At 44.0% G+C, this 12,669-nt stretch overlaps 2 protein-coding genes across 3 annotated transcripts in view; both read left to right on the forward strand.

Annotated features, from left to right (window-relative positions):
- Positions 1 to 1,267: 1,267 nt before the first annotated feature.
- LOC148888064 (claudin-8-like) lies at positions 1,268 to 5,021 on the forward strand. Its single transcript, XM_089013792.1, has one exon. It carries the CDS (start codon positions 1,688 to 1,690, stop codon positions 2,684 to 2,686), a length of 999 nt encoding a protein of 332 aa, XP_088869918.1. The 5' UTR covers positions 1,268 to 1,687; the 3' UTR covers positions 2,687 to 5,021.
- Positions 5,022 to 5,185: 164 nt separating this feature from the next.
- The window catches only part of LOC148888065 (glutamate receptor ionotropic, kainate 1), a 34,481-nt gene continuing 26,997 nt past the window's right edge, over positions 5,186 to 12,669 (forward strand). Inside the window, exons 1-2 of one of the 2 annotated variants that reach the window (XM_089013784.1) lie at positions 5,186 to 5,533; positions 12,185 to 12,352. In XM_089013784.1, coding sequence (XP_088869910.1) covers positions 5,449 to 5,533; positions 12,185 to 12,352 — 253 coding nt within the window. In that variant the 5' untranslated portion in view covers positions 5,186 to 5,448. The remainder of the gene's footprint in view (positions 5,534 to 12,184; positions 12,353 to 12,669) is intronic. The other variant, XM_089013783.1, reaches the window with a different exon arrangement.

The raw sequence follows: 12,669 nt of genomic DNA on the forward strand, positions 1-12,669 counted from the left end.
AGCATACATGTTTGCAATCGATTAAAGAAGGTTTTCTGGGTCGTTTTGATGGCTCAAGACTGACGTGTAGTGTCACAGAAAATGCAGAAGATGCAGAAGATGGTGGCAGAGCTCCATGTAAGGAATTAATCAGCTTGTTTCCACAGGCTTATTAATTCCTTACACGGAACTTTGTCGCCCTCTTCTGCCTCTTTTTGGTGCAACACGAAGTTTTCAGATCAAACAAGTACAGCAAAATGCATTGATGTGATGGAAGGACTGCTACAATGTGTCTTTTTTTCGGTCAGGGGCGTTCCTTCAGTGACGTAGGGTGAGGACTTGTCACCAACTCAAAAACAAGACTTCCGGAATATTCAGCGCGAGTCTTAAAACGTAAAATATAGCTATATACGGTGGAATCTTTGTAAAATACGCTCAGTAGAAGTCATTTGAAGCCATTTTACAAATTATGGACACAACTTGTCCGGAGACGTCGGTTGTCCTTTAAAGGAGTGGTTCTCAATCTTGTTGGAGGCACCGGCCCAACCAGTTTCATATGCTCATTAACCAAACCCCTCTTTAATAAAAAATTAAATGTGTTTTTTTTTACTGGTGTACGAAATGAATTGTGCATTAATATCACTTTGTTAATTGATATCAATTTGTTCAAATAACAAAATCAACACACTGCATGAACTTGCGGTTGTGTTCTTGTATTCCCCATCTCCACGCAGCTTCAAGAAGTGTTGCTTCAGTTTTGCAGGTGCGAGATGAGAGTTGCTCAACTTGGCATTGCAAATCATGCAGATGGGACGCTGACTCTCGTCACGTTCCGTGATACATGTAAATCCATCTTTTACATATTCGTCCGACCACTTTCTTTTTTCCCCGACATAGTTAGCATGGATTAAAATATTAGGAAGGGAGTCTCACTCAGACACTTTCCAACCATCTTCAAGCGGTCTGATAGGGAGGTCTCACCCTGCTGCATAAACCAGCGACCTTAAAGCGGACCGGTAGGAAATATCAGAGCAGGACACTTTCAATGACTGTGCCCACCAACTGCAGACTAGACTGAGGGGTGTACCTCTGAGGCAGAGAATCCACCGAACCCCTGAGACAGACTCACCGAACCCCTAGGGTTCAATCAAACCCAGTTTAAGAACCACCGTTTTAAAGAAACAAAGTTTGTTTGTTTTTAGATATGCCTAGTGTGTAATGTGAAATAAAACAATAGCTCAATTACCCTTTACATGTTGTGTTTATCACGCTGACTGAGCACTTTGGATTTCTGTCTCATGTTCTGGCAAGAGTCGACCCAAGCTGACTTTTTGTTTCATTTCATGTTTGTTTTATTTCTAAAACTAGTGGACATGAAACTTTCTGAGGGGAACCCCACTCAAAGTTAAATGTGAGCAATTGTTACGCTTCTGTGCCGTGGATTGCTGTTCACAGAGACAAAAGTTTAGAACTTGGGTTATTTTGAAAGCAAAACCCAAAACAAGCAGCGATACCATGGTACCCTTATGTGTCTGAGCCAACCAACTGCCCAGGAAGCTGTTTTCCCACAACAAGCTTCATGTGACTATACACAAATGCATCAGCTGATGTCAGGCACGTCGCTGACAGGCTGCTTTATACTGGGGGGTAGGCAGAGGGGGCTTGAGTTCCTCACCTGGGATCCAAACGTAGTCGGACTCCAGACACGATGGTGAAAGGAGTTTGCGAGCTCGCCGCTGTTTGCGTAGGCCTGGTGGGGCTGATCGGAGCGGCCGCCACCACGGGGATGCCCATGTGGAAGGTGACGGCGTTCATTGGGGAGAACATCGTGGTGATGGAAGCCCGCTGGGAGGGTTTGTGGATGAATTGCTACCGGCAAGCTAACATCAGAATGCAGTGTAAGGTGTACGACTCCCTCTTGTTCTTGCCTGCCGAGCTCCAGGCCGCCAGGGGCCTCATGTGCTGCTCCCTGGCCTTGTCTGGACTGGGGCTCCTGTTGGCTACGTTGGGACTGCGCTCCACTTCCTGCTTCCGGGGTAACGACAGAGTCAAGGCGGCCATCTTGTCGGTCGCGGGCGGCATGCAGCTCCTGGCTTCCATCTGCGTCTTCATCCCTGTGTCTTGGACAGGCCACGTCATCATCCGGGACTTCTACGACCCGTTGCTGATCGACGCTCAGAGGAGGGAGCTGGGAGACGCGCTTTACATTGGCTGGGTGACAGGAGCCTTTCTTTTTAGCTCCGGCTTGTTGTTCATCTGTGGTCTGCGGATATCGGACAAAAGGTCCCTGGACGGGTACCACTCCGCTGCACTGAGGAACCCCGTTGTGATGGACTATCAGCCGATACGGAGTCTCCCCAGCCTCACAGCTCACCCCATCCAGCAAGGCCCAAACAGTCAATATCTTATCAATCAAAATGACGCCATCATGCCCAACCCGACTGAAAGCACCTCCGGCTTGTATCAAGGCAGTGCGGCCCAACTTTCAACCCTGAGACACTCAAACCCGGTGGGGAGCATATACACGCCGGTCAACTCCTTATACCTGAGCCAAAACAGCACGCCATACACACTCACCTTCAACCCCAACATGTCCTCTCAATCCAGCTTCCCTCCAGCACTTCAAACACCCATTTTCATTCCTTATAAATCATCCAGAATGGAACCGTCGTTTTACAGTGGGAGCAGCCCGGGCATGTACATCTGAACAAAACGGAACTGATGCAGCTTCGTCATGATGGTTGGAAAAAAAGTTTTTCTATTTCATGCCTTGGCCCTTTATTTTTCGTCATCTTGTGCAACTTGCCGCAGTTAACAAATTGTGGTGAGTATCATCTGCAATGCTAATTTTCACCACCAGGTAGCGATTACGCGATTAAACCGGACCACACCTCTAATTGGCAATCGCCAATTTCTTTTCAGTTTGAGCAAACATTTGAGCGGTCGCTTTGTCCAAATAATTACAACTTGGAAGACACGATTTAGTTACGACCGTGTGGATTTGACGGCAATCTCAACAAAGAAACTAAATAATCCGATACGCATCACAGACACAATGAAGTAAAATGATGTAGAACACAAAATAAGTGTTTTTTCCTTTCGCTATTTCAATAAATGAATAATATATCTGTACTGATAAAGAAAGTAAAGTTAAAAATAATACAAGAAAAAAGGTTAAATGTCATGCAGACATTATCCGCTAACTTTGTACATAAGCTTTTTTTTGTTTGTAGGGTATCACACAGATAATTTGCGATAAATTAAAGCGTCATGATTAATTTTGGCCATGTTTACGTTTTTATTATTGATTTATACAAATATACATTTCAAAGTAGCAGCAAGATGACACATTTCTCGACCATCTTGTTTTAAGAGAAACAAGTAACATACATACATACATACATACAAATGGATCATTACAGGGAGGGTTTATTGCACAGTTTTGGGGGTTCAAGAATGGGAAAAACTTCTGAGCAACTGAAGCAAATTGAGTTGAATTCAGTTTGAGACATAGTTGTTGGTGCCCGTGTTTTAAAATATGTCTTCAGTTGTCTGATTGTTCTGTGAAATAAAGCTTTTTCTTACGGCTGAAAAGAATTATGCGTTTGGCGTTTTGAATTGTCAGCTGAGTACAATTTTGGTCGCTAAGTGAAGGTCGATTGGCATGAAAAACACACACACAGACAGAAAGACAGCTAGAAATGGAATTTCAGATCAATGGAGGGGTGTCAAGATGATAATCAGAGCTCTTTGTTGGCCCAAAGGCGGGCTACAGGGGAGTTCAGAGGTCACGGACCTCAGTTTGAGGGGCGCACTTAATCTTCAAGGCAGCAAGCGGCTGTAGCCAAGATGACATTTGGGTTCCGCATCCCATATCAGCGGCGAGGCGAAGATTTAATCATCATTCCTCGGTGTATCCAAGCAAAGACGTTGTCGAGGTCGACCTCTGGCAGATTTGAAGTTAATCTTCACGACGTATCCATGTTTTCATGTCCATGTCAGCCAGTTCGCCCATGTCCTCAATTGGGTGACCGCACGGGAGGGAAAGGCTCGGCTTTACCGGCTGCGTCAAGTCAGCGGCAATGAGCAGAAACACAGCCGGAAATGAGGAGGGCTTCATTTCAAAATAAATCTTGCTTTCATTTGACACATGGTTGGTTGACCCATCAACTAGTTTGCAGATTTCTTTCACTCATTGCACTTTCCACCAATGTGATGTGTTATTGTTTTATTTTTGTTCAAACTGGCCCGTAAATGGAGTTCCAGACGACTGAAAGGACCCAGTACGGGCTATTACTCGGGATTTAATACTCGATAGAGTTGCACCGTGATATACACACACACACGCACACACACACACACACACACACACACACACACACACACACACACACACACGCGCACACACAGAAACACACGCACACACACACGATGGTACCTCAGTTTACGAACGCTATAGCTCACAAACTTTTTGCTTCACTAAAATTAAATTTGCGAGCATATAGTCTTGGCTGACGAACTAGTTAACCACGCATAGCGCCACAGTGGCTGGCGGACTAGTTTTCGGCGGAAGAACACCAAACCACACGGTCAAACAGTGCCACGGTGGCTGGCGGACTAGTCCCCCAACCCCTTTCTTTGAGTGCAGATGTGGTTTGTTATCAAGGATACTTTTGCTATTATGGGACCGAAAAAGACCCCACCAGAGGCTAGTGTTGAGCCGAAGAGGACACAAAAGAAAATTACGGTCGAGCAGAAGAAGGAGATCATTGAAAAACACGAATGAGGTGTTGGCTGGCTGACTAGTTTTCGTCACCTCATTTGTTTGAGTGCGGACGTGGTTTGCTATCGAGGATACTTTTTGCTATTATAGGACCGAAAAAGACCCCACCACAGGCTTAAGCCGAAGAAGTCACGTGATGAGAGTTTCACTGTCGACGATCGTTTTCCCCGCAACGGGCTGATGCCGCTGACAAAACGTCAAGTGGGTGAACTTTTGGAATTGTCATGATATTATTATGGGGGGGGGGGGGTGAATACTACCTCAAATTTCAAATGGGTTTGACAACTCCTGTTTTCAGCTCATTCATGCTTGGAGATTTTATTTTGAAATCCATAGGGGGAAACAGTATAATCTGTCCATGCTACTTTGACAGACGGACTATCTAAATGGTCCTCCTCCTCAGTTTGCACTCTTGAATTCAAGCGTGCGCCGGGAAAAAAAACTGATGCGACCTGAACATGGAAAACAACACTTGTGTCACACATGAAGGACTTTGACGTAGAATTTAGCGATTTCCCCTCCTTCCTTTTCTTGTTCTTACTTCACACAATGAGCGAGGCGACGATGAGGGGGTCAGGGGCCAGTTGATTGCGACGGTCAGGGGTACGAGGAGCGGCAAAGGCATCTCAGCATGACTTGGGCGGAAAACTGACCTCCATGCTGAAGCAGAGCCCCCGGGGAGGACCATGGCGAAGAGGAGAGGGCTGCTCTTGTCTCTGCTCTATTTCCTTGCAGACTTGTGGCTCAGTTGGCAGCAAGTCCTCAGGATTGGTGAGTGACTGAAGCGAAGCATCGCGTTGGGTCCTTTGCAAAATGTCAGAGCGCTCGGCACACAGCGGATTCGTTCTTGCATGACATCGTTCGCATGATGCGTATGACTTTTTGAAGAGTGGCATGAGAGAAGATGCATATTGATTATTGTTGATGTTGCTTGTCAAAATTTGAGTAGTAAAAGGAGGATGACACTGAGTTACACTTTTGTGCACGTTCACGTAGTTTAAGATTGTTCCATCACTTTTGTGTACATAAATAGGGCATTTGTTCATTTAATGGCGTATCAATGAATGGGGTTCTTTTAAATAATATCATAAATACTATGCAGAATAATTTTGTGAGGTTTTTAAAATCAACCAAAAATTTAACATTCATTATATTATATTCTATGTGCATTTTGAACAAGATGATTCTTTTAAAAATAATGACATTTTTAAGTCATTTTGCTGAAATGGGTGCATGAAAAAGTAATACATAAATAAAAATATAGAATGGTTTTGTAGATTTTACATTTATTTTTGGATTTCAAATAATTGAATTTGACTAAAATGTGGAAATAGGTGACTTCAGAAAAAGGTACAAACTTTGTAGTTTGCAAATGCAACGGCGCTGTGTCACAACAACAATTGTTACCAATATTTGGACTCTGTACATTTTACGCTTCAATTTATAAAGGATGGGTTTTATTTTAAAACATATCATTCTTAACACTGCTTAAATGAACACGTCATGGTACCACCAAACTATCTGATAAAAATGATTTTTTTATACTTACGTGTATTTTGGGTCATAGGCAAAATATTGCATCAAACACAAAATATCCGCCCACAAGATTCTATTTCAGCAAAAACAAAAACCCACCCACGGTAATTGACTTCTATACTATCATGGTTACCGACTGGATTATTTCAGGTTTCTGTATATCGCCCACAATAATCATCATGACAATATTCATGGCGAAGGGGGGCCGGGGGCGGGGGATCGGTGCGCTTGGCCACAACGAGATTGAAATCCCGTTAATCCACCGCGGTGTCGGGCTGCCAGAGGACGCCGGCGCGGGTCAGAGGAGGACTGCCGAGGCATGAGAGCTGGGGGGGGGGGGCGTGCGGACACTTTGAAATTTGTCGACGGTTTACGGGCGAGCGCTTTGAAAGTTGACGAGAGGGGCCATGTAATTAGTCATTTTAGAGCTGACGCAATCGGTGATACATGTGCTTCATTAGGACAGGCAGCATGCATGTTGCATCACAAACACAAAAATATAAAATAAAAAAGACTTTTTAAACAGGAGGACTCAGGCTTGAAGGCAAGGCTTGAAATGTGTCACCGACAAATACTGGCCTACTTAAAGGACAACCGACACCATTTTTTTGTTTCCCAACTGACATCAGAAAAACGTTTTATAGCATTTAAAATACCCAAAACACGCAGGCTGACATTTTTAGTCAAATGCAAAACCTCAATAAAAATGACATAAAGTGTCCCAAAACGACTTCAAAATGACCCCAGAAATTGCAAGTTTCAGAAGGTCCCGTCCCCTTGTTCGTGACGTCACACCAGGATGTTTTTGCCTTGCTCTAGAATCAAAACAATGGCTTCAGATTCGGAGAAGATGCTGTTACTCATCATGTTATGAATATGATTCAAATAGTTCTGAAGAGGAAAGCATAAATGTTTGAAAGCGATTAAAGAAGTACTTGCATATCAATTCAAGCCGTCAGGACCCCAATGTAGCATCCCAGAAAATGCACAAGATGGCGTCCAAGCTCCGTTGGAAATGGGCTGATTCGTCTGCTGGTAATTTGTGTCAACTAGAATCAAATAGTAGTCTTGGTGCAACACAACAAATCACCATCGCGTTATTTATGCGTTTTCCTTCTAATTTCACCATCAACATGGATCAACACGAAGTTTTCAGACCAAACAAAGTACCCAAAATGCATTGTATGTGTCGCTTTATCGGTCAGTGATAGCTATCTGCTGTAACGGCAGTCACCGTCTTGAAGAAAACAAACAAAAAAAACTAAATACCAAATAATGTGACAACACAAAAGACACAGACGGTCATTCAATCTGAAGCACTTTCGTCACCATCTTTGTTGTATGACGCAGTGCTAGACGAAAGAGAGGATCAAAGCGTCCATTTCACCATTGAATTAGGGACGGCATGGTGAAAAGTACACGTCTGCTACAAACTAAATGGTTAAAGCAAACATGAAGCAATGACAAAAGTGATTGTCTCACATCTCCTGTGCCACGTAAATCCGCTTCAATTCCAAGCCGCGACAGTTCCATATGTGCATGGCCGTTCTGCGCTGACGCTCCTTTTTCTCATCGCGGGCTCCTCAAGTCATGCATCCATCCGGCTGCAGACTGTCCAACAGTGCAGACCTTTCCGCTGAACAAAGCAGGGCTCTGATATGACTGCCCATTACTTGCGCAAAAAAAGCACAATCGCCCTAGAGCTGTCCATGACGATCAAATAGCACTGACATTCCTCCCAAATCAAAAACATTGCTGCCTTATTCGTGCTGCCCAAAAGGCGCCACTGCTCAGCACAGTCTCCCCCTTGATAAATGTTGTGGCCAAAAATGCTGAAAAACAATCTATACGTGTTCCACACGACGCACAACTACTCAGTGACAAAAAAAAAAAACACACACACACAAAAACAACAGCAAAAATCAAGGCTCGTGAGATATAATAATACAGTAAAGTCTCGTTATATCGATATTCTCGGGACTCCGAAAAATATCGATATAACCGGGACTATAAGTATATCCGACCCTGCGCGCATGTAATTTTCTCCTTGCGTGCGTAGAAATAGTATCGTAATAAGCGGAACTATCGATATAACCAATATCGATATAACGAGACTTTACTGTATACACATAAAATAATAATATATAGGGCCAGGGCTACCACCAAATTTTAGTTCGCTGACGAAGCCTCTTGGATAAGAAGCGAAACGTCTGACCATCTTGGACTTCTAAAATACAGGTAACATCCGACTTACGAACGGGTTCCGTTCCGACAAAACGGTCATAAATCAAACGGTCGTAAGTCGAGATGCATTCAAAATGGCCGACACAAGCTATACAACAGAATAGTACATGATGTCAATCTGTTGGTTTTAAAGAACGTTTTCTATTGAATACTATTATATACCAAATTGCTTACAATTCAATCATAAATCTTATAACTTTTAGTGTCATTTTATCTTTTTTTTTTTGTATTATCAATTTTTATTACTGTGTCGTTCTGCTTTCGCCCTGGCCGGCGTCAGGGAAACCCTCGACCCGAGCGGCGACGCCCAGCCGCCTCAATGGCCAGCAGGATGTTGCTTTGCTCGCCCCCGTCTCGAGTTGTGAAAGCGGACAAGCTACCGCCCCATTCTCTCTCGTCTCAAACCGCGCTCTGTGTCGTTAATCCGTCGCATTCAAGGACGGGTCGGGCGTAATCGTTGCTATTCTCATTCGGTTTATCTGTAATCTGGCCCATATGGTGCCACGTTCACTCCAATTAACATGGCTCTGTTTTGGCAGGTGTTGTCGTTTCGTTCTTGTCGTAATGATGACAAATCCTTTAACAACAGACATTAATCTTCTTTCTGCGGAAAGTCAAAGCCGACGAGCCAACGCAAACGATTGAATCGACGAGTCCGTCGCGAGCATTCAATCATTGTGTCAAACTGCCAAAACATCATCCCTCATTTTCACTCCACGTGTGTCGGGCTTCGCCGGACTAACAGAGAGAGCTCAGTGCCGCACATCAAACGTAGATCGTAGATTGCTTTTTCGGAGCGTCTCATTCAGTTCTTGGGGCTGGCGAGCGCCCAAGTCAGATGGGTCACTGCGAGCCGAGAGAAAGTAGAACACTACACCACGTTGTACCCAAAAAGACCCCGCCCCCCCACCGCCGGACCCATCTGTAATCCGATTACTTTGGAAAAAGTAATGCGTACCGTGGATATTCAATGTGACACGCAGGTGTTGCAAACATGTGGTGCTCTATAACGCGTTCCAAATGTAGAAAACGCCCCCCCCCCCCCTAAATATCTGACTTCACATGAAGGCTCGTCGTCGCCATTTGTTCTCCATCCGAAGGAGCGTAGCGCTGGAGGCCCATCGCAGTATCCCTGAAGCGCTCTCGTTTTCCTGACCTCCCAGCATGCATTGCCCCACAACACAGTCTGACCTAATAACGTAGGGAAGACAAATGCTAACTTGTGTTGACGATAGCGACAATGACCCCTAATCATTTTTATTTATTTTACGTATGTATGTATATATACATATACATATATATATATATATATTTTTTTTTTTTCAACTTCCCATTTTTTTCAACATGACCCCATCAAATTCACTATTGAGTGAATTTGATGGGGTCATGTTGCAGGCACAAACCCCCCCCCCAAAAAAAGGCAATTTATTTATCTCGTGGATGCAGTGACCTATTTGTCGCCTGCAAACGGAAGCTGTGATATGCCTCATAAAAAAATAGATGTGCAGAGAAATTCGTCTTTGTACGGTTCCAAAATGCGTCGCCGGCATTTTTATCGGCTGCACTTTATTCAAACGCTTCCTTTCCGATGAACACATTTAGCAAATGAAGTTGAGCAAATGAGCCCCTTGCACGCATTTTGACCCATTTAAAGGACATTTATACTGTCACCGATCATCCAGTGACCAACAGAATTACTGGAAACATATTTTTTATTTGATTATTTATATATTTTATATTTTTATTTTAATTGTTTTTTTAGTTAACAGACTAACTAAATAAATGACAGCTAACCAACCACCGCTTGTAATCTTTTTTTTTATCCAAATATTACATATGAGGACATACTCTTGTTAAGATTTTTTTTACCTCTGAAATTTCCATTTTGTGTTCCCTCTATTCACCACACAAACAAACAAGGAAGCCAAATGAATCTGCTTTCCCTGTTGTATTCGCCTCTCGCGTTCGCAGCGCTTTGGAGATTATTCATGCGGTGGCTGCGCATCATTTTGTGTTTGAGTGATTAGACATCGGCGACCAAGATGTAAATCAGAAAATCTACATAGTAGTGCGGAGGCGGAGGGGGTCGAAAGGGGGGTATTCTGGCCCTGCGCACAAAATGGACCATCTGCTTGGAAGAGACAAGTTGGGCCGTGTGTTTGTGTATGTGGCGTGTGTGTGCATGTGTGTGCTTGAAAAATGGTTGATTGATGCGTGAATCGGTTGTGTGCAGAATTCGGAAATGTTTTAGCAGGACCCGCTGCTTGGGGCGGGAGCACGTCTTTCAAAAGCGAACGATGTGGCACGCACAAGTATGTGCACCGAGAGATAAAAAGGTCATTCATGTGAAAAGAAAAACCAACAAACAACCTGACTGGATTGTCATTTGAAATAAGAGCATTAATAAAAGCGTTTGGTTCATTTCCATTTGAAAGGTTTGGGCCTTGTTTTTAATCTGGCCTTGACTTTCCTCTTTTTCCCCCTACTCCAAGTCGAAAGAATTTTTCTTCAGGTTTAAACTTTTCCACAAAACAGTGGGCTGCTACATGCATGATTGCGTAAGAACGTATTCCAGCTTGGTGAATCAGCACGCGGCTCATTATCCAAAAATTGGCTGTCAACAACCGCATGTTTGGGAGGTTTGCGGAAAAAGTCAGTCGACTGCATTCTGGGGACATGATGTATTTAAAAAAAATAAAAAAAGAGGAAAGGGTGCTGGGGGGATGATCATATTTGCGAATTATTGTGGCACTTTGCAATGTCACTCGAAAGAGTTGCTGTCTATAGTCTTGCGAAATGTGACGTCCGTGTTGACGGAGGCTTCATCAATGTTCCCGAGGGAAGATTTAGAGCTTAAGACAAAGACATTTGCAGAGCGTCGCATCTGCTGCGCCGGAGCCTAAAGGCCGATCAAAGAAGTTCGCCAAACTATGAAACTGCATAGTTGCCAAAGATGTTGCCAAGATGTGTTGGCGACGGAGACAACCTGCGTTGATCCCCATAAGCACGGCCCTGTTTGTCTCAATGTCCCAGCAACAACAGGCTTTTCCCAAAAGCTGCGTCGGAATGTAGGCCGAGCAAATAGGACGAGGCGGGCCGAGGTGAGGCTTTTCTCTGAATGGGATTAAATCCGCAAATTCCAGCGACATGACCCTAGCGTATCTGTGCAACATTATGTCATATTCATGCTCACTCAACGATGCAATTTGGAGGAGTCTCCCTGTTTAAAATAACATTAATAACTAAAGGAATAAATGCAGTTTTCTATATTACAGTCATATAAAGTACAGAACACTAGCCTGTGATGGGGTCTTTTTCGGTCTCAAAAAAGCAAAAGTATCCAGTCGATAGCAAATCATGTACGACACATATGCATTCAGAGAAAGGGGGTGTGGAAAAGTAGTCCGGCAGCCACGGTGGCGCTGTTCGGCCGTGTGGTTTGGTGTTCTTCCGCCGAAAACTAGTCCGCCAGCCATTGTGGTGCTTCGTGTGTTTCCCGAAAACTAGTTCGTATGCCAAGATTATATTCTCGCGAATTTAATGTTCGTAATGCGAAAGGTTCGTTAGCTAAAGCGTTCCTAAACCGAGGTATCACTGTAAAACTTTTAGCCTGTTTTGCTTGCGGGTTGTCCACCCACACAGGCGGCATCTTCGAGACGCTGGAGACTGAGCCCATCAGTGTGGAGGAGTTGGCCTTTAAGTTTGCAGTGACAAACATCAACAGGAACCGGACCCTCATGCCAAACACCACGTTGACCTACGACGTCCAGAGAATAAATCTCTTCGACAGCTTCGAGGCCTCCAGAAGAGGTCAGTATATGGGTATCGTTTGTTCTTGTCGGAAAATCTCAAAATGAAAATGTGACTATTTTCTTGCCGCCAACTAACTCACTGACAGAAAATTTATGTTAAGTTTGGATACGTGTTCCCTGCGAGGCCACCAAGTAATGTGTGGTGTGCCTCAAGGTTCAATCTCAGGTCCTCTATTGTTTGCTGCACAATGTGTATTTGCACCCCCTTGGTGGGATCAGGTAACAGAGTGAATTTACATTGTTAGACTGATGATTTGCAGCAGTATACATTATCTTTGGGACTCCTGATGAAGGAAGTCCAATGGGTACTCTAAC

The sequence above is a fragment of the Hippocampus bargibanti genome, linkage group LG14 (assembly GCF_051943395.1).
Source record: "Hippocampus bargibanti isolate YZ-2025 linkage group LG14, ASM5194339v1, whole genome shotgun sequence".
Lineage (NCBI taxonomy): Eukaryota > Metazoa > Chordata > Actinopteri > Syngnathiformes > Syngnathidae > Hippocampus > Hippocampus bargibanti.

Coding starts and splice junctions, on each gene's coding strand:
- LOC148888064 (XM_089013792.1), top strand. CDS start 1,688: ATGGTGAAAGGAGTTTGCGAGCTCGCCGCTGTTTGCGTAGGCCTGGTG.